General features: G+C 43.6%; 1 protein-coding gene across 2 annotated transcripts; it reads left to right on the top strand.

Annotated features, from left to right (window-relative positions):
• On the top strand, positions 1 to 27,368 carry SIRPB1 (signal regulatory protein beta 1). Of its 2 annotated transcripts, none has more exons than XM_054541708.2 (4): positions 1 to 191; positions 10,046 to 10,405; positions 22,438 to 22,552; positions 23,181 to 27,368. In XM_054541708.2, the coding sequence occupies exons 1-3, from the start codon at positions 119 to 121 to the stop codon at positions 22,548 to 22,550; spliced, it is 546 nt and encodes a 181-aa protein (XP_054397683.1). In that variant the 5' UTR covers positions 1 to 118; the 3' UTR covers positions 22,551 to 22,552; positions 23,181 to 27,368. The 2 variants fall into 2 exon arrangements, with proteins under 2 accessions (XP_054397683.1, XP_054397682.2); XM_054541707.2 differs by having other exon boundaries at positions 4 to 191; positions 23,208 to 27,368.
• Positions 27,369 to 27,828: the final 460 nt, after the last annotated feature.

Genomic DNA, 27,828 nt, shown 5'->3' on the forward strand with positions numbered 1-27,828 from the left:
ATCATAGCCACTTCCTCTTGAATTGAGGGAGGCAGGGCTTGTCTTCTGTCCTCAGAGCAGAGGCTGACATCTCCCCACCACAGACGTTTGAACAGAGCAGGCTCCTGAGGTCTCCAGGATGCCTGTCCCAGCCTCCTGGCCCCACCCTCCTTGTCCTTTCCTGCTGCTGACTCTACTGCTGGGACTCACGGGTAAGCATCGCCTTGAGCTAGAACCCTTTCTCTCCACTGGCAGGGCTATGTCCTGTCCCTGGACCTTTGGGGATTCCAGACAACCACAAGTGCTGCCAAGGAAGGCCAGAGATGGGGCCTAAGAGCAGAACATCATGGAGCTGAGCACTTTCTCTGTGGATCAGTAGCTGGTTACCAGAGGCATCAAGTCACAGGATGAGTGACTCACCACCACAATTACTTACATTTTGATCTATTTCATTTGACTAACACAGAACAATCACTGTTTAAATCCTTACCAGTCTTGAGACTCTGGGGCCAAACAACCTACCCAAGGACAGAGTGAGCTCAGAGACAGCCTGAGAGGGCTGTGTGGCTCCAGGCCCAGCCTTCTGTATTCAATACCCAGAGGAAGTGAAGTCTGAAATGGTGCCTGCTTGAGTTGGACAGGGGTGCAGTGTTTCCCAGGGATGTTCAGCCACCATCCTCCCTAAGGGTGCTCCTTACATTGTCCTTTGTTCCCCCATGATCCTCCCTCCCCTGTGACTTGAGTCTTAACACCCATTTTTTGGTCACCTCTTCCTCTTTAACAAGTTCTGCATTTGCTGCTTATTGGGGCCTATATTCCTTTCCTAGGGCTTCCATAGTAAAGAACCACAGACTGGGTGGCTGAAACTAGACATTTACTTCCTTGCAGTTATGGAAGCCGAAGTCCAAGATCAAAGTGTCAGCAGGGTTAGTTTCTACTGAGGTCTTTATCCTTGGCTTCTAGAAGACAATCTCCTCCCTGTGTCTCAACCCATGGTCTTCCCTCTGTGTGTGTGTGTCTGTGTCCTCATCTCCTCTTCTTATGAGACCATCAATTGTATTGGATTAAGGCCCACCCCAATGACCTCATTTAACTGAATTGCTTCTTAAAAACTCTGTCTCCAAATACAGTCACATTCTGAGTTGCTAGGGTTGGAGCTTCAACACATGCATTTTAGGGGACACATTCAGCCCATAACAGGTACCATAATCTCCCTTGATTCTCTTGACTTTCCCATGGAGAATTGATTTTCCCTTCCTCAGGAAGGGCAGGATTGGGAAGTCTTTCCTGGTGCAGCCTGAGAGAGCCCTGCTCCCAGCTCCCAGATAGGCTTCCTGTCCTCACTCCTTACTCAGGCCATGGAGCTGACACCAGGGTCACAGCGCTAGGCACAGCAGCCTCTCGGCTCCCCACTGGGCCCTGCTTTGATGCCACCTCACAAGTCCTAGAGGGAAGAAGTTTCACTTTCCAAATTATTTTTCTTACCATACACTGTATTCAAATGACAGCAGTAACAGTTCAGCGATTGAGATCTTCCTGTAACGCAGAAACTGTTCTTAGCATTTTGTGTGTTTTAACTGCACTAATCCTCACAACATCTCTGTGTGAAAGCTACAACTCATATTCCCTATTTGCAAATGGGGAAGCAGGCTGAGAGAGGAACTTGTCTATTGTTCCCTACCTCAATCAGTGGAGCAGATGGGATTCAAGTACAGCTCGACCAGCTTCAGAGTTCCTACCTTTAGCCTTCTTATGCTACCTGCAGAAATATTAGAAAATGCAGGAAAGCAAACACAGGATTAATCATCACCCATTACACCAGTCAGCAGCAGAGTTAAAACCCTGGTATATGTTTGTATTCCGAAAGTTTTGTTAATCTGTTGGATGATTTCTATGTGACAAATATTATAGATCACAGTTTTATATATACTTGTGAATGTGTACACACACACACACACGCACGTGTGCAGTGGTCCCCAATCTTTTTGGCACCTGGGACTGGTTTCATGGAAGATAATTTTTCCAAGGACCCAGAGTGGGTGGGTAGGGAGGTTGGTTTCAGGATGAAATTGTTCCACCTCAGATCATTAGGCATTAGTTAGATTCTCATAAGGAGCACACAACCTAGATCCCTCGCATGCACAGTTCACAATAGGGTTGGTGCTCCTATGAGAATCTAATGCTGCCACTGATCTGACAGGAGGCAGAACTCAGGCGATGATGCTCACTCACTGGCTGCTCACCTCCGGCTGTGCAGCCCAGTTCATAACAGGCCACTGACCTGTACCCAACCACAACCTGGGGATTAGAGATCCCTGCATGTGTGCATATAAGTGAGTGTAAGTGTGTACATGCACACACATGAGATTTCATTTTTTATCAGTTTCTCCCACTTTAATTTCAATTAAAGCTTAAGAAAATATTTTTAATTTTGAGAACAGTATACTTCTCATATACAACATATTATGACATATGTGTACATTTCTGAATGACTAACTTCAGCTAATTAATATATGCATAATCTTACATATTGACAATTTTGTATGGTGAGAACTCCTAAAACCTATGCACTTCGCAATTCTGAAGGATATAAATCATCTTATTAACTATAGACTCCATATTGTACAATAGATATCTGGAGCTAATTTCTCCCATCTAAACAAAAATTTTGTGTCCTTTGACTAATACTTACCCAACTGCACCTCCTGTCTAGCCCTGGTAACCACCATTCTACTCTAGTTCTTTGAGTTCAACTTTTTTAGATTCCACATATGAGAGAGATCATGCGGTGTTTGTCTTTCTGTGCCTGGCTTGTTTCACTTAGCATAATACCATCCTGGTTAATTCATATTGTTGCAAATGACAGGATTTCCTCCTTTTGTACAACTGATTAGAATTCCATTGTCTATGTATACACCACATTTTCTTTATCCATTTATCTGTTGATACACACCTAGGTTGATTCCATATCTTGCCTATTGTAAATAATGCTGCAATGGACATGGGGGTGCAGATATCTCTGTGACATGCTGATGTCATTTCCTTTGGATATACGCTCAGTAGTGAGATTGCTGGATGATATGATAATTGTATTTTTAAATTTTGAAGACACTCCATACTGTTTTCACTAATGGATCGCCTAATTTACATTCCCACCAACTGTGTGCAAGGGTTTCCTGTTCTCCACATACTGTCCAACATCTTTTTGATAATAGTCATTATCATCTTTTTCATAATAGTCATTCTAACAAGTGTGAGATGATAGCTCACTGCAGTTTTAATGTGCATTTATCTTAAGAATGGTGAGGTTGGATATTATTTATATGTTGACTGGCCATTTTAATGTCTTCTTTTGAGAAATGGCTATTTGGCTCATATTTTACTTGGGTTGTTTTCTTATGATTGAGTTGTTTGACTTCCTTATATATTTTGTATATTAACTCTTCATCAGATGTATGGTTTGAAAATATCTTCTCCCATTTTGTAGGTTGTCTCTTCACTCTGTTGATTGTTTCCTTGGCTGTGTAGAAACTTTTTAGTTTGTTGTAGTGCCATTTATTTATTTCTGCTTTTGTTGCCTGTGCTTTGGGGCTCATATCCAAAAATTCATTGCCCAGACCAATGTCATGGAACTTTTCTTCTAGTACTTTTACAGTTTCAGATCTTACATTTAAGTCTTTAATACATTTGGAGTTGATTTTTATATGTGGTATGAGACGGAGGTCTAATTTCATTTCTCTACACATGGATATTCAGTTTTCCCAACACCGCTTTTTCAAGAGACTGACATTTCCCCATTGTGTCTTCTTGACCCTTTTGTCAAAGGTCAATTGAATGTAAATGTGTGAGTTTATTGCTGGGCTCTCTGGTCTGATCCATTGGTCTATGTGTCTCTTTTTATGCCAGTGCCATGCTGTTTTGATTACTATGGCACTGTAGAAGATTTTTAAATCAAGCAGTGTGATGCCTCCAGCTTTGTTCTTTTTGCTAAAGCTTGCCTTAGGTATTCACGGTTTTCTATGGCTAATATGAACTTAAGGATTGTTTTGTCCATTTCTGTGGAATTTCATTGAAATTTTACTGATATTGAACTGAATCTGTAGATCTCTTTGGGTAGTATGTATATTTCACAATAGTAATTCTCCAATCCACAAACATGGGTATCTTTCTGTTATTTGTTTTCTATTTTTTTCATCCAAGTTTTATAGTTTTCAGTGTGTAGGTGTTTCAGCTCCTTGATTAAGTTTATTCCTAGCTGTTTTACCCTTTTTGGTAGCAATTGTAAATAAATTTGTTTTACTGATTTCTTTTCCCAATAATTTGCTATAAGTGTATGAAACTACTGATTTTTACCAAGTGATTTTGTGTCTTATATCTGTGGCCTATTTGTTTGTTGATTCTAAAAGTTTTTAGAGATTTTTAAGATTTTCTCTATATAAGAGAGTGTCATATGCAAACAGGGAAAATTTATCTTCTTCCTTTGTGATTTGAATGTCTTTTATTTACTTTTGTGCAATTATTCTGGATAGAACTTCTGATACTATATGTTGAATAGAAATCTTGAGAGTGGGCATCTTTGACTTGTTCCTGATCTTAGAGTAAAAGGTGACAACTTTTCACCATTGGGTATGATGTTAGCTATGGATATGTCCTGTATGGCCCTGATTGGGTTGAGGAACATTTATTTGGTATCTAATTTCTTGAGAGCTTTTATCATTAAAAAATGTTAAATATTGTCAAAGGCTTTCTTTGCCTGTGTTGTAAGGTCATATGGTTTTGTCCCTCATTCTGTTGAAATACTGTACCACATTTAGAGATTTATGAATGTTGTACCATCCTTGACTTCCTGGGATAAATCTCACTTGACCATGTGGAAACACACAGCAGTAGTAGTAGTAGTAAGACTTCCCTTACTACAGTCTTCAACTCATTTTTTAGTCTACAGGTAAAACACATTAAAGAGATGTTTGATTTTCTCTGTTGCCCAGTCATTCTCCCTCCTTTCTACCTCAATCATCTTACCCCTGAAAATCCCCCAATCTGTTAAGCTAAGCAACAGGTAAGCAGACTTCTTAGTAAAACGCACTTTTCCTCAAAACAGAACTTTTGCGCATTCCTCTCTTGGAGTTCTCTCTTCCATTAATGGTAGGGGTGAGGAAGAAAGAAGGAGATAAAAGTAATAGAGAACCCTGCCTATATTATCTATATCTATAGTTATATTCATATCCATATCCATATCCATATCATCATCTAATGTCCATTGAAGCCTCCAATCCTCAGGAAATCTGCCAAGTAATAACTTTACAATTTTTGAATACCCACCATGTGCCAGACACTGTGGGAAATCACTTACATTTCTGACATCAGGTAACCATTATATCCAAGTTCACCCTCCCTCACAAATAAGGAAACAGAAGCACAAAGTGCTCCTAGGTTACTCATTGGTAACTGGTAGAGCTACGATTTGAACTCAGGCACTTTGACTCTAGAGATCACAGGTTTCACCATTACTCTTCTCAAACACTTTTGGCCTTGATCTTATTCCATGAAATTTCCGCAGGTGCTGCTCATGAGGGCAGGGAGGTGATGTGGTGGGGAGAAGAGGATTTGTGGTTTTCTTCTCCTTGACTCTTCTGATTTCTGCATGTATACAACTCGACTTTTTTTCACCAATTCACATGGGAAACACATTTTCTGGCAAATTTCATGAAAGCAATTCACTTAAAATACAATATTTAGTCTCCTGAGAAAGTGTTCCACTGAGCAATTCACACATTATACACATATTTAATGAACACCTGCTATGTGCCAGGACCTAACAAAAGAACATTGTTGAGTAAAAGACAAAAAGTAGTTGCCCTTTTGTTGCTTATCTCCACTGGGGAGAATGACTGTAATCAATACACATGATAAACAGGCAAATAAAACAGTATATCAGACAGTGATAAGTGAAAATAAAGTGTGTGTTTATGACTTTTATTATTTTATAGAAGTTTTCATATATTCCTTTTATTGATGATTTTTGTCACAAAAAGATCTCCAAATCTGTCAAATCGTCTTCTGTATCAAATGAGTTAATCATGTGTTTCTTCTCTTTCTTCTATAAATATGATATATTACATTGCTTGTCATTTGTGCATGGAAACATCCTTGTATTCCAGAAATAAATATCACTTGCTAGTGTTGTATAAGTCTTCTAATATGCTGTTCAATTCAGTTTGCTAGTATTTGGTTGAGGATTGTTGCATCAACAAACCAAGTAGTAATAATGCCAACTGTCAACAGAAAGGTGTGCAGCTGTACCTGGCAGCAATTTTAATTTTGTGTTGCAGTGGAAGTTTAAATTCCAATGGGTGTCATTTCAGATGAGCAGAGCCTGGCCTGTGGGGCAATTTATGGTTAATGATTGAAATAGGAGAGTATTATCTTCAAATCTGGACTCCAAATCAGGAGATTCTAGTGGGTAACCAGTCAGTTGTTTTAATGGAGTATAGCATAGGGCACAAAGAGCATTATTTTTGCATCAAGGCCCTGAGGAAATATATAGCCATCATGAGTGGTCTGGAGACTCCAAGAGGCATGAAAGACACTGCCAAAGTCTTTACAGAGAAGAGATATTTTTGTTTAATTCATTTAATGACACTAACAGGAGTGTCTGTTGATTTTAATTTGTAAGTAAAATTTGTAAATGAAGTATATGTTGCCACAGGCATCCCAAAAAAAACTTACAGATGCTGGATTATGTGACATGAATATGCATATCACATGAATCTTCTTTGAAGAGGTGTTACCAATGTTATATCATCTTGTGCTTTTGAAGAAAGGTGGATGTCATTATTGATATTGGAACAGGATCCTCGCTTCAGGATGGAGAGCCATGGCAGCACTCCAAAAGGCAACACAAAGCTGTACATAGCATAGCACAAGAACGCCATCAGGGTGAAAAGCCTTCTCAAATTGTGGAGCCAATCAGAGTAGCAAATCAGTAAGTCATGAGTCAAAGACATTCCCTGGGAACTTTCCACCCGAGTTTAGAATGATCCCATCCTCATTGCCATTACTATTGAAAATGTTAGAGTGACTCCTGCTGGTTGAATCTTAGAGGCTCACTCTAACATGGCCATGAAAAGTTCATATGAAGAGGCATACTCACAGTTCCTAGAGGTGGAAGTAGGGCAGGCCATGCAGGAAGCCATGTGGGAGGAACTCCCAAGGAGCAGGCTCAATCAAGCAGATGGGTAGGCAAGAGAGATGGGATCCCTGGGCAAGTGCCTTTACTGGGAGTCAAGGTGGAGGACACAAGCAAAAACACTTTTACTAGAGTGTTTCAATGTCACAAGGTCACAGTAGGGGAGGACAAGAAGAGGAATTGTGGCAGGGACCAGCTTTAAAATACTGGTTACCTGGTCACCTGGGCGGGGTGCTCACAGCTTGTTTGTGGGATATTGAAGCATAATTTTTTAAAAATGTACACATAACTGGACATCTTTATTTCTTCATACAACTTTGAGTTGCCATGTAGCATCCCTTCATTCCACCTGAAGCACTCCCTTTAGCATATCTTGTAGGCAAGGTTTAATGGTCATGAACTCTGTTAGCTTTTGTTTATCTGAGAATATCGTCATTTCTCCCTTGTATTTGAAGGACACTTTGCCAGGTATAGAATTCATGATTGACATATTTTTCCTCTTTCAACATTTTGAACTTACCATCCCCCTGTCTTCTGGCCTTCAGTGCTTTGTATAAGAGCTCAGCTAAAAATCTTATTGAGGGTCTCTTGTATGGAAGGAATCACTTCTGTCTTACTGCTTTAAGGAGTCTCTCCTGGACTTTAGTTTCCAACATTTGGATTATAATGTTCCTTAGTGTGGGTCTCTGAGTTTATTTTTGAGTTCAACTTGCATTTCTTCTGTGTCTTAAATTTGTAGATTCCTGTATTTTATCAAGTTTGTGAAGATTTTTGTCCACCATGTTTTCAAATAATCTTCTATTCCTTTCTCTCTTTCTCTTTTTTCCCCCTGGAACTCCAGTAAGGTGTATGTTGATACATTTGATAATGTTTCACAATTCCCTTAGATTCTGTGCTCTATACTTTATTCTATTTTCCACCCATACTTCAGTCTCAATAATTTCAATTATTCCGTCTTCCAGTTTTCTGATTATTCTTCCACCTGCTTATACCCATTGAGGGACCTCTCTAGTGAACGTTTAGTTATTGTACTTTCGATTCCTAAGTTTCTGTTTGATTTCTTCCTATAATTTCTCTTTCTTTACGTTCTCCTTTTGTTAAGACATTTATATTCCTTTAGCTTTTGGTCCATTGTTTCCTTTACCTCTCAGCATTTTTAAGACAGTGATTTTAATATCTGGGTCTAGCATCAGGGTGGAGCTAATACATCACAAGAGTGCTTATAAGAAGGAGGAAGATTAATTCTTGCAGAAGGACATTGAAACATCCTTGTATTCCAGGATGTTTGCATGTGAAGATGCAAGAGGTTAGGGTGGTGGGAAGATGTAACTGTGAGAAAGGAATATGAGAAAACTCTAGAATTTGGAAAGGCAAAAAACCTTTTTTTTTGCCTCCAGAAGACACATAGCTCTGCTGAAAGTGCCTTAAAAAATGTAGACATGGAAGGTGTAAAACATGGTGCTTTCATATATGTATACATATATATATATACGTAGTGAAATGATTATTAAAGTTAAGCAAATGGACACATCTATCATCTCCCACAGTTATGCTGCATGTGTTATATGTCAACAGCACCCAAAATGAGCTTTTTAAGCAAAAATACTGAATTCAATACAACATTCTTAACTAAAATCCTTAGATTGCACATTCATTCTCTGGACTTCTTCCTCAGACTTATCGCAATTTTGTATCTTTTGACCTCCCCATCAACTCCCCCAAGTTCACCCCTAGTCACCACTGTTTCATTCTCTATCTTTGTGTATTTGACTTTCATCATTTCTTCTTGATTGTACCCCAATAACACTATTTTGGACTTCTAACCTCCAGAACTATAAAATGTTACATTTCTTTTAAGACACTAAGTTTTGGTAATTTGTCACATCAGCATTAGGAAACTTAGGTAATGTGATTATGCTATGGGTGAAATATTACAAGGGGCTTAAAACAATGTTGTATTTCTACTGGAAGCTACATATTCAGTGTGGATTGGCAGTTCTGCATGCAACGGTCATTCACGCATCCAGGCAATGGAGCAGGCCCTATCAGAGCCTCGTGGGTCTCTGGAAGGGAGTAATGTATTCACAGAGGCTCTTGCAGTTAAATGCACAGCCCACAAATTATACCCATCAGTTCTGCTCATAACTCAAGGGTCTAAAGAATTCACAGGGCCCCACCCAATCCAGTGATACAAAAAGTGCCACACTCCATGTACTACAGAGTGGAGGCCATATTTGGCAAACCATGGCACTTCCAAGGAGGGCTCAATAGTTCTACTCAGGTCCTCAACCCAAAGCTCTACATTGAAATTGAACCTCTTGGCCAGGCGCGGTGGCTCACACCTATAATCCCAGCAGTTTGAAAGGCCAAGGCAGATGGATTGCTTGAGCCCAAGAGTTAGAGACCAGTCTGGGCAACATGGTGAAACTGTGTGTCTACAAAAAATACAAAAATTGGCCAGGTATGGTGGAACGCACCTGTGGTCCCAGCTACTTGGGAGGCCAAGGAGAAAGGATCTCATGAGCCTGGAAGGTTGAGGCTACAGTGAGCTGTGATTGCACCACTGCATTCCAGCCTGGGCAGCAGACAGAGCAAGACCCCATCTCAAAAAAGAAAAGAAAAGAAAGCAAACAGGAAGAACAAAAGAAAGTAAGGAAAAGGAAATTGAACCTCTCTGTGCCTCAGTGTCCTCGCTTGTATTACAGTCTTATGTCACAGGCCAGTTGTGAGGGTTAAATGAGATAATACATGTAGTGGGCTGAGCTCAAGGCCTGCTCCTGATATGCACCCAGTCAATGAAAGTCTTTGATAAACACTTGAGGAAACACAGAGGATCAGGTAACGATGAAAAAATGACTGCTTTGTGCTCCTTTCCAGGAGTGGCAGGTGAGGAGGAGCTGCAGGTGATTCAGCCTGAAAAGTCCGTGTTGGTTGCAGCTGGAGAGTCAGCCACTCTGCACTGTGCTATGACATCCCTGATGCCTGTGGGACCCATCATGTGGTTCAGAGGAGCTGGACCAGGCCGGGAATTAATCTACAATCAAGTGGAAGAAGGCCACTTCTCCCGGGTAACAACTGTTTCAGACCTCACAAAGAGAAACAACATGGACTTTTCCATCCGCATCAGTAACATCACCCCAGCAGATGCCGGCACCTACTACTGTGTGAAGTTCCGGAAAGGGATCCCCGAGGACGTGGAGTTTAAGTCTGGAGCAGGAACTGAGCTGTCTGTGCATGGTGAGTACAGCGTGGGCCTCCTTCATCCCCTAGTGTGTGACAATAAGTCAATAATTATCCATTCTTAGAGCAACAATCAGGTGTGATGGTGTGATGGTGGCTGCTAGTTTTCATGATCTGATGTCACCCCTTCTCCAGACCACATGAGTTGAGGCTTGGAGATGTCATGGTAGTTGCTCGAGGCTCCATGGCTTGTAAATGATGGAAAAGACGGCATCCCCAGTCTGTGGCTCTACAGCTCTTGTCTTTCCAAATCTGACCCAGCCTTTTGGTTTCACAGATGAGGGAACTGACAATTGGAGGGACTTGTCCAGGCACAGGGCTGGACCTTGCCTTCTGCCTCCAGAGAACGCTTCCCCCTCAGGGTGGCCAAGTCTCTTCTTTATGCAACAGGCACTCACTGAGACTCCACTGTGTGCCAGGCTCTGCCCTGGATGCTGCACAAACAGCAGTGGATGAAACAGCCTAAAGCTCTTCCCCACCAAGCTTACATTCTCTTCCCTTCTAATGAGGAGAAATCCATCCAGGACATGGAGAGGGTAAATTGTGGATTTTTTTTAATTTAATCTTCAGAAACACCCCACAGGGAAGATTTCTGGGAGGCACATTCACTGTTGAATCTGATGGCCTGGTGGGAGGAGATGCCAATATGTTTGGCATTTGCTGTGGGTCTATTTGGGAAACCCTTCTGTGATTTGGGGACTGAGTCACACAGTTACCATGGGCTCTGAGCAGAGCTGCATCATCTCAGAACGTCCCTCACCTCAGGAAAGAGGTCCTACATGTGGGTGACTTAGGGGTTCCCCATATAAGGCAGCAACAATGCTTACTTGGGGTTTCCTGCCAGAGCCCCAAGAGCCTCGTCTTAACTGCTGAATTCTTGTATGTCAGCACAGGAAGGACCTTGGGACCATCCAGTCCAACCCCCTTTACAGATGGGAGACTGAAGCCAAGACATGACAGGGGCCTTGTCCATGGTCACAGGGCCAGTTAGTGACAGAATTGGAGCCAGAGCCCATATCTGAATCAAGGCAGTCTCCTTCCTTCCCCAGTGTTAGACACTGTCTCCATAGAAGAGCCTGGTGCATCATAGGTGCTAAATAAAAGCTCCTCAAACAGAACCATGTGTCAGAGAGCCAGCATTTCTCTTTTCATCAGTTTCCCAAATGTTCAGAATGCACCTCACATTCAGACACTAAAGCTCACTGGTGATTGGAAAACTTCTCCCAAACGTAAGCGCTGTCATTTCATATCGAGATTCCACATCAGGACATAGAGAACTGCTCCAGTTTTTTTACAGCTGAAAAATACTCCAATTTATGGAAATACCAAAATTTATTTTACAGTCTTTTGTTGATGGATATGTAAGTTATTCCCAACGTTGAACTACTACAACAATCATGCAGTGGATGACCTTGTACATGTGTCACCCTACTCAGGTGGGAGATTCCCACTGGAAGTGACGTTTCTAGGTCAGAAGATAGTGTGTTTTCATATTTGAGAATATTGCCTAATTTCCCTTCTGGATGATGTAGCAATCAGAGATTACAGACTTCAGCTACCATGCCTGGCTAATTTTGTATTTTGTAGAGACAGGGTTTCTCCATGTTGTTCAGGCTGGTCTCGAACTCCCAAACTCAGGTGATCCACCTGCCTCAGCCTCCCAAAGTGCTAGGATTACAGGCGTGAGCCACCATGCCTGGCCCCACTTCAAACATTTTTAAGACAGTGGTTTTAACATCTGGCTCTAGCATCAGGGAGGACACAATATATAAGAAAGGTCCTTACAAGACAGAGGAAGGAGATTAATTCTTAGAGAAGGACTTGTGAGGATACAAGCAAGAGGTTAGAGTGATGGGAAGATGTAACTGTGAGAAGGAATGCGGGCAGCCTCTGGAATTTGGAAAGGCAAAAAAACAGAACCTCCAGAAGACACATAGCTTTACTAACAGCTTTTTTAAAAAATGTGTATATGTAAAGCGTAAAACATGATGATTTCATACATGTACATGAAAATGTACATTGCCCAGTAATGACTGAAATCAGCTCCCCACAACCATTGAACTTAGACAAAGAAGGTGGCTTTATCCCGATTGTGCAGATAATATTGGCAAAGACACTGAAGTTTCCAGGTGGTGCCTCCCCAGCCCAGGCAGTCACAGCCAGTGGTGGCTCAGGTGTGACTCAGATCTGTTAACTCCTAGTAAACTGCCCACTCTTGTTTGCCATGCTCTCAGCCTAAATGATGAGCTAGATGAGAAAGGAGGGAGGTGGGGAAGGGGGCCAGAAAGCAGCAGCTGTGCCAGAGTCTCCTTATAACCAGTGCTATGAGGGAGGAGCCATTTGCTACCTCCTTTAAAGATGAGGACACTGAGGCTCAGAGAGGAGACCTGACTTGGGAGCAGGTCAGGGAGCCAAGGCTCAAACCCCCTAGCCTGACTCATAGCCCTTGTCTTTGTGACACTAAGCTGTGGTTTTTCAAGAGTGGAGAAATGCTCCAACCTTCTCTTTCTAAACTCTTGCATTGTGTTCAGTTCTACAGCAAAAAGCATTAAAAACAAAAAACCCTGTAGGGGTAGAAGGGGCTGTCTTTACACTCCCATCAGAAAGGTCCTGCACGTGTCTCATGATATGCCAAGCCGGTTCCTAAAGGACAGGTCTAAGCACACATGAAGCATTTAGGACTCTTCCATGTGTTGTGTTGTTTCTCCTTCGCTCAGCAGCATCCACTGAGCAGAGTCCAGCCTCCTGCAGCCCAGCAGAGCACGCATCTGCCTGCTCATGGTGCTGAGGACTAAGGATGAGGAGATGAGGCATTTCCTAGAGAGTGTTTGGGGCCCATGTGAGCAAGAGTTGAGATTCTCCCCTCTGGCTGTCAGGAGCCCTCTGTCTTTTGCTTATGGCTGCAGGGTAACCAGGCCTGGGCACCCAGGAGGGAGGCTTCTCCCTAACATTGCATGAAGTCTGGAATCTCAGAGGGACAATTGAGGTGGCGGTCAGTGTTGGGGCTCAAGAAGTTAAAACACTTGCTCTGTTAATGGACATAAGTGCTTGGTGGGACACAGGAAATGCCCACTGGGACACATAGAGGATGAGAAGACAGTGCCTTCATTTTGCTCAGCCTCAGTTTCCTCATCTGTAGAATGGAGACAATCACAGACTCCTTTAGGAAAGCGGTAAGGTTAAGGTTTTCTCTGTAAATCACCTAGCACGATGCAGGCACCCCCAATGTCAGGTGTTATCTCAAGATTGTGTGATCTTGGGCCAGTCTGCCTTCCTTTGAGTCCTCGGTTTCCCCATCGGTGAGTTGCTGATTATCATGGCCCATTTTGGGTTCTGTGAGGATTGGAGAAGATGTGCACAGAGCCCCTAATGGTGGTGGTGTTCAGGTTATTACTGAGCTTCTGCAGAACTGTGGTTAGGAGAACACAGGCAGTATCCCAGCTGCCTGGGCCTCTTCCCGGCTCTGCCACTTCCTGGCTCTGTTACCTGGGACAAGGCACTTTGCCACTATAGGCCTCGATGTCCTCACCTTTTGATGGTAACACTGACCTCACAGACTGGGCAGAGTCTGAAGGAGTGAAATTGTGTAAAATGTTTAGGGCATCAACAAACACACAGTAAATGCTCAATAAATGTGAGCTGTGTTAGGGTGAAGCTGTGTGACCTCAGGCAGGTCAGGGCATCTCTAGGCCCCAAGTATAAATGGGGTTTGGGTTGGGGTCCAGTGGCTTTCAACCTTGGCTGCTCATTAGAATCATTGGGAAAACTATCAAAAAAAAAAGTTTGCAAAGCCGGACCAAGGAACCCCCCTAAAAATGCCAATTTAATTGCATCTAACTTGGGCCTGGGCTTCTAAAGTTCTGAATGGCTCCAGAAGATTCTCACACACAGCCCCCTAGCAAAAGTGGTGCCCCAGGTTTTGGGGCTTTGAGAACAGCTTTTTGGGTCATGGGTGCTTCAAAACAGACATGCTGGGAACATTCTGGGAGGCCCCAGAAGCCTGAACAGGACCCCTCCCATGCTACTGGCCTCAGGACCCAACACAGGAGACTGCGACAAAGCTTCGCTCAGTTCCAGCCTCAGGGCTGGGGAACCTTCTGTCTTGAAAACATTTGTATCTAACATGTGCTGGAGTCCCAGCAAATCCTCACTCCTCAGCCCCAGAAGCCTCCCTCCCTCAGCATTCCCAGATGTCACCAAGGTAGCTTTTCCCTCCTTCCAAAATGCTTCCAGCTTCCCCTGTGATCTTACTTGAAAGCCAGTTCACCAAATATCGTGGTTGCTGTTCCTTTTATCATTTGGGTTTTTTCTGGCAGCTGCGGTGAGTAGGGTTTGAGCCTTTCCTTGGTGTTTCTGCTCCTCTTTGTTCTGTTGCCTAAAGAATAGCTATGCAGCTCCAGAAGCAGTAATGACCAAACCTCATGATTACAGTCACAGGGGTTATTTATTAAGCACCTACTACATGCCAGGCTATGCCCTTGCATTTACCCTCACTCATCTTCCCAGGGTGGGGTTTCTATCTACTTTTGGGCCTTGGCCAGCAAGGATCCTCTCAGAGTCTCGCCCTACATAAGGGCTCACTTGAGGACCCCCTCTAAGACATAGAAGGAGGATTGAAGTGCTGAGAGGTACAGAGAGAGCAGCCAGCATCAGGCTGCCAAGAAGCCCTCAATAAATCAGAACTGAAGACAGCCTCTCAGCCCTCTTAGGGACACCCATGCTGCTGGTGTCCCAAAGACTTGACATCTTCAAGTGACACCCTCCTTACTGTGCTCTCACAATATTTCACGCATATTAGGGAGCAAGTTAATATTGGCAAAAGCAAACATGTATAATATGTGCTTTCTAAGAGGATGGCAGAAGGTTCAAGGTAACAGAAATTTGCAGACACCCTTTAAACTCATCTACAAGGAGAAACTGCACCCGTTGTTCTGATTCTCCAATGTGTTTGCTTTCAGGGCCCAGAATAGGTTTGTGTCTGTTGGTGTGGCCTGGGTCTTTGTCTCTTGTAATTAATTAATGATGAAAAAGCTAACCACCTTTGGCTTTCTTAGTACACAGTGATCCTTGTTTTTGACCCAAACCTGACCTAACTGAAGATCCAGATTCCAAAAACAAATTTCCTATTTTCAAATTTAGGACTTGCAGCTGGTTAGACCAACTAACAACAACAACAACAACAACAACAACAAAATGATTGTTAGGAAGGCCAAAGGAAATAGCATTTATTTGAAAAATAAAGAGGTGCAATTTGGGTACACTGAGTCAGCAAAATCCTGAATAGTGTCCCATATGGCAATACAGGACAGGTTTTTTATAGGGGATTTTCACAAAAGGTTGTTTTTGGAAACAGTTCATTAGCTGGTTGAAAATCCTCAATTGCAAACCCGTTCTCATTGGCTATTTAATTAAAGTACTCCAGGTGAAAGAGATCAAAATCCTATGGACCCTGGCTTCAGTTGTTATCCAGGTCTATCTACTGCAACATCCTGTGGCCTGACCTTTAGCAGGTGTGATTCCAATGCTCTTACAAACTCTTGGCTCTACATTAAAGCATTATCCTTAATTAATGCCTTTTATTTGATAGAATGAAATATCTGTGAAAATAAAAATATGGAATGTTTCATATTTTTATAATACCTTAAGAGAGACCTCTGTGTATCTGTAAAGTCCGGGTCAAAGATAGGTATGTGTTTAATTTTGAGAAGCATCTTCTGTGTTTGATCCAGAGCAAAACTGCTTCCATTGCCCCATTTAATCCTGGAGACATCCCAAGAAGTAGAAATGTCGTCCTCCTATTTTGCAGATGAGGAGCTGGGTGTGTCAGCCCGCCCCTGTCCTGGGCTGAGCAGCCTGGTTGCAGCTCTCACGGTGGTGACACTTTGCCATTGATCCCTGTATTGGCTTCTATACACGTCCTCTCAGAGGTTAGTGAGCCTTCCGGAGGAGGCCAGCTAGGACCAGTTAATAACATGGAGGGAGACCAATCAGTAATTTTGTTCCTATGCCCAGACTGGTGGAAGTCACCCTGTGTGGAGAGGACTTTGAACTCAGGCCTGGACTTCCCTCTGGGCCCTGCCCCTACTCACTGTCTGACCATAGGCTGGCTCTCACCTGTAAGAGCTGTTGTGTCCTGATCTGTAAAATGAGAATAAGGACACTGCTTTCGCGACATTATTAGAAAGACTAAAAACTAACATCTCAGAAGGTTCTTAACATGTCACACGCTTATCATTAGTGATGGTCATCTCAGTCATGTCTCCAGATTACTGATGCTCCTTTTGTAGCCAAACCCTCTGCCCCCGTGGTATTGGGCCCTGCAGCGAGGGCCACACCTGAGCACACAGTGAGCTTCACCTGAAAGTCCCATGGCTTCTCTCCCAAAGACATCACCCTGAAATCGTTCAAAAATGGGAATGAGATCTCAGACTTCCAGACCAACATGGACCCCGCAGGAGAGAGTGTATCCTACAGCATCGACAGCACAGCCAGGGTGGTGATGACCTGTGGGGACGTTCACTCTCAAGTCATCTGAGAGGTGGCCCACATCACCTTGCAGGGGGGCCCTCTTTGTGGGACTGCCAACTTGTCTGAGGCCATCCGAGGTAGAGGACCCTCACCCAGCCCAAGCCCACTCCCCTCTCCCCAGGCTATTGCTCCAGAGCTTGAATTGCCTGGAATCTAATCCCTGATTATACTGCCCACCCGCCATGCACCTAGGTGAGCCGGTCACTTACTATCATTTTAATGGCAGCTGTCAGGGGACCAGCAACCATGTGCCAAGCTCTGTGCTAGAGAGTTTCATTTATTTCACCAAGAGCAACTACAATTAGTGATCACCTACTAGGAGCCAAATCCCTATGTGCTTGGCAATTTCACTGATTTTGCTACAGTTCTTACATTCCAACTGCATGCCAGGGGTTGTGCTTGTAGATATCACTCATTCTTAGCCTAGTAGGAGCTAACAGTTCTTGGGCACCTACTGTGCACCAGGCACTGTGCTTAGTCATTTCACTCATATGTAACTAGTGCCCTCAATGTCTGAGCACCTGCTGCCTGCCTAGCACTGTCCTGGTGATGCCTTCACTGTGTTGGTGGGAGCTACATTATTTAGCCCTCCCTGTGATCTGTCTGTGCCACCAGATCAGAGCTTCTGCCCTGTGCTGTTTCAGTTCCACCCACCTTGAAGGTTACTCAACAGCCCATGAGGGCAGAGAACCAGGCAAACATCACCTGCCAGGTGAGCAATTTCTACCCCCAGAGCATACAGCTGGCCTGGTTGGAGAATGGAAATGTGTCCCGGACAGAAACAGCTTCGACCCTTACAGAGAACAAGGATGGCACAACTGGATGAGCTGGCTCCTGGTGAACCCCTGTGCCCACAGGGACCATGTGGTGCTCACCTGTCAGGTGGAGCATGATGGCCAGCAAGCGGTCAGCAAAAGCTATGCCCTGGAGATCTCAGTGCACCAGAAGAAGTAGGGCTCAGATATCACCCGTGGTGTGGTTACTTCCCATTTTTAAATTTTGTCTTTTTCTTTAATGTTAAAAGCAATATTCATGCTTGTCGTAAAATAAGCTAGAAGCCTATAAATATAAAGTAGAATTTTTTAATGTCTACATTAAAATCCTACACTCCATGGGTCACCACTACTTAGAAGGTTCAAGGTAACAATTGGCAATTTGCAGACACCCTTAAGCCCCATCTACCAGGAGAAACTGTGCGTCAAGACTTTGATGCACAACTTGATAGATATTTTGACATAAATATACATTAAAGGAAAAAAGAGAGAGGGAGGTGATCCATTTGTTTATGAAGTCCTGTGTCTTGCCTTCTTCTGCATTTCTCGCCAGCACACCACCTTGCCTTTTACACTTTCTAACCTCTACCTTGTCCCTATTCTATCCTAAACTTTTCCATCCACATCTGTGACCTCAGCCACCAGTCTCCAGCATCTGCTCTATAAATTTCAGAAAGACAAGTGAAGTTTAAGCCTGGACAGACCCCCAGGTGACCTGGTCACAGCACAGGCTTCTTTTGTGTTCTGATGGTGATATTTGACCAACAATAATCACAACCACTCTGCACATTTACTATGTGCAAATTTCTGTTCATCTCTGATCTCGTTTCCTGCTTCAAACACCCAGTGAGCTTGGAGTTTTAGCAAAGGGGAAACCAGGACATAGGAAGTAATGAGGGATGTTGTTGAAGACTTCTTGTCATTAGACCAGATTATTGCTCCAAAGTAATGAAGGTAAATCTAGTCCCTGAGGACAGGCTCACTACCAGGCTATAACGGGAATTTGTGCTAATTAGAGAAACTTTCCCCTTCTGCTGGGCTTTGTCCCAAGGACCCAAATTTGGCCAGTGTTCCCCCTCTCTATAATCAAAATATGTCTTATTTCCCTCTCTTATAATACCAGGAGGGGTCCCTCTACTCCAGTCGAAAGACAATTTGAGTGTTTTGACCCAAATACATCCTCCCACATCTCAGGGTCCCACAACTTCCCCACTAGGGTCCAACCCCAGCATAGAAGCCATTAAAGCTGACATTCATCCTCCTTTGTGATTCTGCTACTCTTCTAATGATGGCCAGGGCCCAATCTTCTATTCTTTCTGCCCTGAGGCTCCAGGAAATAAGAATAAGGACTCAGGTTCCTTCCAAAACACCCTATGATGTTTGCGTCATCTCCTGGATCAGTGCTGAGTCACGGATTTGTTCATGTCCCTGCCTGCTAGAAGAGGAAAGACACGACATAGAGGACAAACAATGCCCCCAATCATCAGAGATGTGTGGAAGGTGCATAGTCACGTCCACTGAAAACTTGCTCACGCATGCACCTGCAGTTGCACATTGAGGGATCATGTGATCAAGGACATTTTTCACAAAACCAGCGTCATTGTCCGCTTAAATTTTAAGTGTTCAAATCACTAAACTTCATAAAGTTATTAAAATAATTTCCTCATATCATCTAAAATGGAGCATACATTCACATTTTACCAAATTTTTTAGAACCGTTTTCCTGTGTGTCAAATTTGGTTTTAATTTATCTTTAAATGCTTGTGTTTTCCTTTGAAAGATCTGGGCCTCAGGGATATTTCTGGATATTTTATAATCATAGATTCAATGTCGTTAATAGTTTAGGGTTATCACATTTTTCGTTTCCTATTGAGTGAGTCCTAGTAAGTTGTGTTTTGCATAACTTTTGGTCCATTTCATCTAAGTTGTCATATTTATGTGTGTAGAGTTGTTCATAATATCCTCTCATAACCCTTTTGGTGTCTGCAGGGTCTGCAATGGTATCCCACGTTTCATCCTGACACAAAAAATGTGTCATTTCTCTTTTCTTTTTCATCAGTCATGCTAGAGTTTTTTCCCATTTTATTGGTGTTTTCAAAAGATCGACTCTGTTTCAGTGGGTTTTTGTATTGTTTCTGTGTTTTCAGTTACATTAATTATCTGCTCTCTTCTCTCTCTTTTTTTAAATTAATTCCTATCTCCTGCTTTCTTTGGGTTTACTTTGCCTTACTTTTTGTAGTTTCTTAAAGTGCAGGATTTATATTTATTGACTTGGGACCTCCTCTTTTCTATGTCCTCCCTTCATCATTTTCTGTGGCTGGGGGCTGGTATTTGGGCATAGAGTCCCTGGTGTTTGGCTGCTGGGCTGTTCCTCAGTCCTCAGGTTCTTACCTTGCTCTTCCACCTTGGAAGTTCTCCTATGCCTGCTCCTCATGACAGTTCTTGGGTTCATAGTTGGACTTCTTAAGGAGGCACAGGATGAGATGAGTCTGTACCATCTGGACAAGGTTGAGTCTTTTCTTAGACTTCCAACCACCCACTGGGGCTCAGACCAGGGCTTCCATTGTTGGGTTCTTTCAGTGTGTCTGACATGGCATCCTGGCTCATATGCTAAGTCTGGAAATTCATTTTAAGTTTTCTAGGCTGGCAGGCAAACTGCAGGATGCCTTCTGTGACGTGCTGCATCAGTGGCATGGGAGCCTAATGAGAGACTGTGCACTAGGGTTAGGTGAGTGTTCCCTTTTGACTCAGTCATTTTGCAGTTTGGCATTCTCTCTTCAAGCAATATTTAGGGCCTAGATTATGTAGAATTTACTTTTCCTTTTTTGTTTCTTCTTTTGGCTTGGGGAGGATATTTATAGCGACAAGTAGCTATGCCACTGCAATTGTCCCCAGTAACTCTAAAGTCAACTGACAATCTTTGAGTGGTTTGACCCAAATGTCTCCTCCCACATTTCAGGGTCCCACAACTTCCCCATCAGGGCCCTATCCCAGCATAGCAGCCATTGAAACTGAGATTCATCCTCCACTGTGATTCTGCTACTCTTCTATGATGCCCAGGACCCAATTCTCTATTCCTGCTGCCCTGTGGCTCCAAGAAATAAGAATCTACAGTGCTGCCAAGAAGTCCTCTGGCTTCCACACTGAACCTTAACTCATGATCAGTCACTCTTAGTTTCTCATTGCCTTTCTCCCAAGAGTTCATGCCCAGCAACAGCTAGCACCTTAGTTCTTACAACTACCACTTCCCAATCTGTTTTCAAAAGGCTGATGGCAAGGAATTTCCTTCCTGTGGTAACACTATCCCAGTTTACTGCCAGTGAAAGTGTTATCAATTGCAACACAACAGCAAGTCATGACTTCTCCAGTCCCACTCACCACCAGCCCTAGGGTCCTCATTGCCAGCTGATGAGTAATCTGATTCCAAACTTATATTTTAGAGTCTTCTTTCCAGACCACTTCCCAAGGACAGTTTCTCTCGGATGCCAACTGGGGATGGATAAAGGAATGCAGGAAGCATCCTACAGTGCTGTCAGGGTCAACATGCCTCAGGAATGAGGAGGCAGGAGTGTAGGAGGAGGGACGTGCTGAGCCACAGTGCAGGCAGCACAAAGAGGCAGCTGCTCCTGTAGAGAGGCCAAAGTCCTAAGGGTCCTGTAAAGTTGTTTTAAATTGAGGGGAGGGGCTGGCCCTTCATACTCCCAATGCAGTCTATCTCTCATGTGGGCTGTCCCCTAGAAAGAGTAAACTTGGGCAGTGCAGCTCTCCTCAAGGGAGAGAAAGCCCCAGAGAGCCACCCCTGAGAACTGCCGGCCTGCAACACCCCAGCAGCCACAGATGCTGAGGTCTCCATTCCTTCCTTAAGGACCCACCAGCACCGTTTTATTTATTTAAAAAATTAATACCTTTATTTGTTACTTTTAACATCCAAAACCCCTTATGTAAAAAATGCAAATAGTCCAAACATGTGCTTCCGTAGATCTGACTCTCTCTGTCCAACAGAAAGATTTCAGATGACATCTGCACTGGGGTTGAGGTGGGAGAGATGATGTCTGAGGCTCTTCCAAGCATGAGGTCCATTCCCTGACTCACCAGGAAATTTTCCAGCCAGCAGGTTTCATTAGTTCTTGTTCCTGGAGGGCTCCCTGAGATCATGAGACCATGGGGTCATCTCACTGGATGACCTGGGGCTAAGAAGGGCAGCATGCAACTCTCTCACTGTGAATCCATCCTCACACCACCTGCCCACACTTTCCTAATCATTCTTATGACCCTGGGGTGTTGGACTTGTCTTGGACTCAGGAGTCACCCTTGGGGACATAATGATGGGCTTCCCTAGGTTTGGATCCCACTAATCTCCTGACACTCCCTAAACTCTCTGACCTCAGTTTCCCCATCAGAATGGAATAATAATCTCTGCCCCACAGGCTTGTGAGGATCAAATGAAGAACCCAGTTGCCACATATATGAATACCTGAGCACACACTCTCTCTACCTTTTCCCTCCAGGAGGATAAGCTGACAGGCTGGGACAGGGTGAGTGAGAATGAGGAGCCATTTTCCCTGGCCTTTGCTTTTGGCTGGAGTCAGGGAAGCCAGAGCAGGATGCAAGTTCAAAAGCTTCAGAGCATTGATGGGCCCAGGTAGCCTCAGATGGGATAAGTGGAGGCCCCTGAGATGAGCTCCCAGGTGGCCCCTCTCATGGCTCCTCCTCTTCCCTGATTTCCAGGCCTAGCAATGCCTCCTACTGCTCCACTCCTCATAGCTCTCCTCCTGGGCCTCAAGGTACTACTGGTGGTTGGTGTCTCTGCCGTCTACATCTGCTGGAAACAGAAGTCCTGACTGTAAGTGTGGGAGAGGGAGGACTGACCAAGGGCTGCCCCAGAAGTGCAAGGCCAGCAGGAGGGCCCAGCTCACATGCCATGCAGCTTCAGGGTCAGTGGAGTTTACAGAAGGTGACAGGGCTCCCTCAGGATACTCAGGAGTCTCAGGGAACCCTGTAAGAGGCTGCCAACCCCCAGGAGGTGTGCAGGAGTTGGGATGCTCAAGGGTGTTACAGGAGGTGGGATGCTTCAAGGGGGTTCAAAGGTGTCCCCAGTGGCCTAGGAGTCCCATGGAAAAGGTGGACAGAGGGGTCTAAGTGAGGGCCAACTGAGTGGGTGGTCCCTTCCAGGCCACTGCTGGGACTCCATGGAGTCAAAGGAATCCCCACTGTAATGTTGAGAATCCCCAGATGGGCTGCTCTGAGGGCTGTTTCTGCTCTGACCTTCTGTGTGCTTGAGTGGAAAGTGGGGAGGAGGGAGCATCAGGACTTGGAAGAAGTGCTGAGCTGGCAGAGTCCTATCTCAGGCCTGCTTGTCCACCCATAACAGGCATCCCAAGGGGAGACCAGCACTAGGGACATATCAGGCTCTCAGGAAACATTCCTTGAATGATGAGCAGATGAATAAATGTGAATGCGTTTTCCCACAGCTCCTTCCTTCCTCCCCTGCCATGTAGGACCCTCAGTCTCTGCTGCCTCCTCCTTTCTTGAGAAGCTCAGCCTGAGAGAAGGAACTGGCGAGGACCTTCCCCACACTCAGCTCCAAACGCCTCCTCTCCCAGGTCATCTGCCTGCCCACAGCCTCCTGTTCCTCCTTCACAAGACCATGATGCCCCAAAGCAGTGTCTCCATTCATGGTCCTAAGCAGGGACCACGGGATTGGCCTCTGGGCACTGACTCACGGCACCTCCCTAGAAGGTGAGAAACACTCCAAATCTAAACACACCAGGACTCCTCCCATCTGTCGCCTTGGGACTGGCCATAAACCACAGACTCTCTCCAGGCTCTCAAGAGTTATCCCGTCTTCTGGATTCCTGCCTACACCAACTCCCCCAGCCTTGTTGAGGTTCTCTATTGCCTCCTGAATACACATGAACCCCTATACCAATTTTAAGAAAAATATGATTCTCTTTCCTCTTTGTCCAAGCATCCTATCCCTCAAACCCAAAAAGAAAGAAGCTCTCCCTTCTCTCTCTGTGATGGGGATGGTATTTCTTCTAGTATCCTGCAGCCTTCCCAGTCCTGCTGCTTGTGGTAGAAATGCTGCCACAGCCCAACATCGAGGAGTCCTCGATGACTGCCCTTTACACCTCATATTCAATTCTGCCTCCAAAATGCCTATGTCCACTTATGTGAGATGGTAAATGTTTAACAATGGACTTTCTGAAAGGGAAAAACCAAAAGCTCTTTTGCAGTGCTTGCCAATTTCTCTAGTGTAATAACCCCCAACCTGACCAATTTCACACTGCCAACAGTTAAACAACCAGATTGCAAGATTCCTGAAATTTAACAATTGGTTTTCAGGGCCCAGTCCAAGCCTACTGCTGGAAACCTCAGAGTTAAATCCCTATTCTCCACACTTCTCACCTCCACCACCCTTCCCTGTCCCAGCCAGCATCATCTCTTTGGGAACCACTCCTCTGGCTTTCATTTTTCAGCCACAGCGATTCTTTGGAAAAGTCAAATCATATCACTTCTCTGCTTCTTCCCCAACACAGCTGCATGGCTCCCGCTCTCCCTCCTTCAAGTCTCTGCTCAATGTCACTTTATTAAAGGCACCTTCTATAAACTACCTTGTATAAAATACTATTTATTTTCTCTATCCCGGCATTCTAATTTCTCTTATCCTAATTAATTTTTTAGCCCTTATTTCCATAGGTATTATGCTGAATACAGGCAGCCCTCACTTTTCATGGCAGTGCAGGATTGCAAAAATGACTATGCAACCTGAAACCCAGGAAAGCAGTCTCCATATCCAATCAGAAAAACAGTGATCATTCTGTGACCTTTACCAATTTTTGTCAAAATATTAGAAACTCTCACACTCTCAGTTACAAATGTAGAGGACTATGAAAATATAATGAAATAAATATTTATTTGTGCACTACAATTCAAAGCATTAGAAACACTGGAGTTCAAGTGCTGTTTCCTTGTAAAAATGTATCAAGAGTAGTTGGAAGAGTGCTTGCCTTTTTCTTATATATTTCTAATATGGAGTGATATGGTTTGGCTCTGTGTCTCCATCCAAATCTCATCTCAAATTGTAATCTGCATATGTTGTGGGATGGGCCTGGTAGGAGGTGACTGAATCATGGGGGCGGACTTCCCCCTTGCTGTTCTTGTGATAGTGAGTTCTCATAAGATCTCAGTGAGTTCTCACGAGATCTGGTTTTTTGAAAGTGTGTGGCAAGTCCCCCTTTGCTCTCTCTCTCTCTCTCTCCCCTGCCACCATGTGAAGAAGGTGCCTGCTTCCTTTTCTCCTTCCACCATGATTGTAAGTTTCCTGAGGCCTCCCAGTCGTGCTTCCTGTTAAGCCTGTGGAACTGTGAGTCAATTAAACCTCTTTTCTTCATAAATTATCCAGTCTCCGGTAGTTCTTTATAGCAGTGTGAGAATGGGCTAATACATGGAGCAAGCATTGTTTCTTTATTTGTTTATTTTATTTTATTTTTTTTGAGATGGAGTTTCACTCTTATTGCCCAGGCTGGAGTGCAATGTCACGATCTTGGCTCACTGCAACCCCCTCCTCCAGGGTTCAAGTGATTCTCCTGCCTCAGCCTCCTGAGTAGCTGGGATTACAGGCATGCACTACCATACCCGGCTAATTTTGTATTTTTGGTAGAGATGGGGTTTCTCCATGTTGATCAGACTAGTCTCAAACTCCCGACCTCAGGGGATCCACCTGCCTTGGCCTCCCAAAGTGCTGGGATTATAGGCATGAGCCACCGTGCCCAGCCAGCAAGCATCATTTCTATTATACCTTGGTGTTTTGCCATCTTTCTAAGTTTGGACTAGCTTCCAACATCTTATCCCTTGAATTTTCAATATTGTGAAATCACTCCAGAAGATCCTCTCCTGTGAAGTTTTTTGCTGGCATTTCAACCTTCGGGACATCTTCAGCCCTTTTATTACCATTTGTGGCAGTTTGCCTTTACTACCTCCCTCTAGCTGCCTATCTGAAGTTCCTCTCCCATTTGTGGCAGTTTGCCTTTACTACCTCCCTCTAGCTGCCTATCTGAAGTTCCTGCATCAGGGTCTACATTGCCATAGTCAACTATTTGTACTTCTAGATTTCCACTCACATTCAATTTGAACCTCACTTGCAGCATTTTCACTTCTCGTTTCTTCACTGCACTTTCATCTTGGTTGCAAAATTCCTCTTTCAATTATTCATTTCTGTAAAATGTCATATGGGCTTATCACTGGGAGACAAGGAGGCAACCCAACTATAGGCTTTGCTGTGTGAGTAGGAGATCCATAGGGACCAATCACCAACAGACTTTGAAAGACGCAACATGACTGGTTACTGATCATGACGAGCTTTTGTTATTTCCATGGTGATTTGTGGACTGAAGAGCTAGCCCAGAAGTTTGTACTCTATGCAAATTACATTAAATTTACTATGGCACCTAAATTTTGAGACTTGTGTTATGGGACTGATGTTACTTAACTAAACTATGGTAAGTGAAATGCATGCATGTCATCACCAAAGTGAGAACTGCCTGTATTTATCTATCTTACGCAAATAGAATGTCAGTTCTATCGTGGCGGGTTGGGGGTGGGAGAGGATTATCTGTATCCTCAGTTGCCAGAACTGTGTCTGCCATATAATAGGCTGTCAATTTTTTAAAATGAGTGAATACATCATTGAGGTCATTGGTTTCTAGTAGGTGTTGGATTTCAAAAGAAAACTTCTCTTCATTTGATCACTTGGCTTGTGTGCTGTATTCTCAAGCTCTTTCTTTAAAGACTACTCTCTCTTCTTTCTGTTTAAAACATTCCATCAAAAATTCAACATCCTCTAGAAAGTAAGAAAGTGCTAAAAAGAAAAAAAGTCAACCCCAAAACCAAAACCCACAGTGACTGGAGTACATCAAAGAGGCGCAGGAACCAACTGAAAGAGCTCCCAAAAGCCAAAGCTGGGACACTTTCAGCAAAAAAAATAAGTAAAGTAGTAATGAGTTACAGTCCAAAGTATAAAATAAATATCTGAGTCTATACTGATATAAATAAATGATTGAATAAATTAATAGGAAAGAAGAGAAGAATCTCCAGTGCAGAAGAGTTCCAGATAATTTATTTATACACTCCACCCTAAAGGAGGTGGAACATAACTTCCACTCCTGAAGTGTGGGCTGTGCATTGTGACTTCTTTGCAAAGAGTACAGCATGGAAAAAAGGAGAAAAAATAACTTTACAGTGGAAAAATCTGACAAATACAGCTTCAGCCAGGTGATCAAGAGTTCATCAACAGTTATAAATCAACATCAAGAATCATAAATCATGTCACTAATATGTACCTTTAATATGATGTGATGAAGATGACACTTTTCCTCTATTACCTTCCCCCCAAAACTCACAACCCCAATCTAATCATGAGGAAAACATCAGACAAATTTCAATAAGGAGGCATCCTGCAATATCAGGCCCAGAACTCCTCAAAACTGTCAAGGTCATCAAAATCAAGGAAAGTCTAAAAAACTGTCATAGCCAAGAGAAGCTTGAGGAGATATGACAAGTAAATGTAACAGGTATCCTGGATGGGATGCTGGAAGAGAAAAAGGACATTAGGTAAAAAGAAAAGATCTAAATAAACTATGAACTTTGATTAATCATAATGTATCAATATTGGTTCATTGATTATAATAATGTATCATACTAATGTAAGATGCTAATGATAGGGCTCAATTTTTCTGTAAATCTAAAACTGTCCTTAAAAAATTAAGTCTATTAAAAAAAATTAACGTCTTGTCCTCAGCTAGGTTTTATTTGCCTCTTGCACCCCGTGGGGAACAATGCAAGGAAATGTGTGGTAGGGAGACTTTGTTAATATTCCAAAGTTTTATCTCACTTCAAAAGCCTGAGGTTTCCTTTCCTCTCATCCTTCCTCTGTCCCCTACCAGAGCTCACTCCAGACCTAGGCACTCAGATCCCAGAGGAAGTGGCTTCTCAATCCCCCGTGATGCTCACCTTAAACTTTTCCCATTAGTAAAACCCAGGTCAGACCAAGTGGGATCAGAAAGCTTTGGGTTATGTGGGTGAGCTGGGATAGCTTTGAGGACCTGACTATGAGTGAGT

The sequence above is a fragment of the Pongo abelii genome, chromosome 21 (assembly GCF_028885655.2).
Source record: "Pongo abelii isolate AG06213 chromosome 21, NHGRI_mPonAbe1-v2.0_pri, whole genome shotgun sequence".
Taxonomy (NCBI): Eukaryota; Metazoa; Chordata; class Mammalia; order Primates; family Hominidae; genus Pongo; species Pongo abelii.

Excerpts from the sequence above, each read along its gene's own strand:
- SIRPB1 (XM_054541708.2), top strand. The coding sequence starts at position 119 with ATGCCTGTCCCAGCCTCCTGGCCCCACCCTCCTTGTCCTTTCCTGCTG. Across the intron at positions 192-10,045 it reads TCTACTGCTGGGACTCACGG|GAGTGGCAGGTGAGGAGGAG; the intron begins GTAAGCATCGCC and ends GCTCCTTTCCAG. Across the intron at positions 10,406-22,437 it reads AACTGAGCTGTCTGTGCATG|GCCTAGCAATGCCTCCTACT; the intron begins GTGAGTACAGCG and ends CCTGATTTCCAG.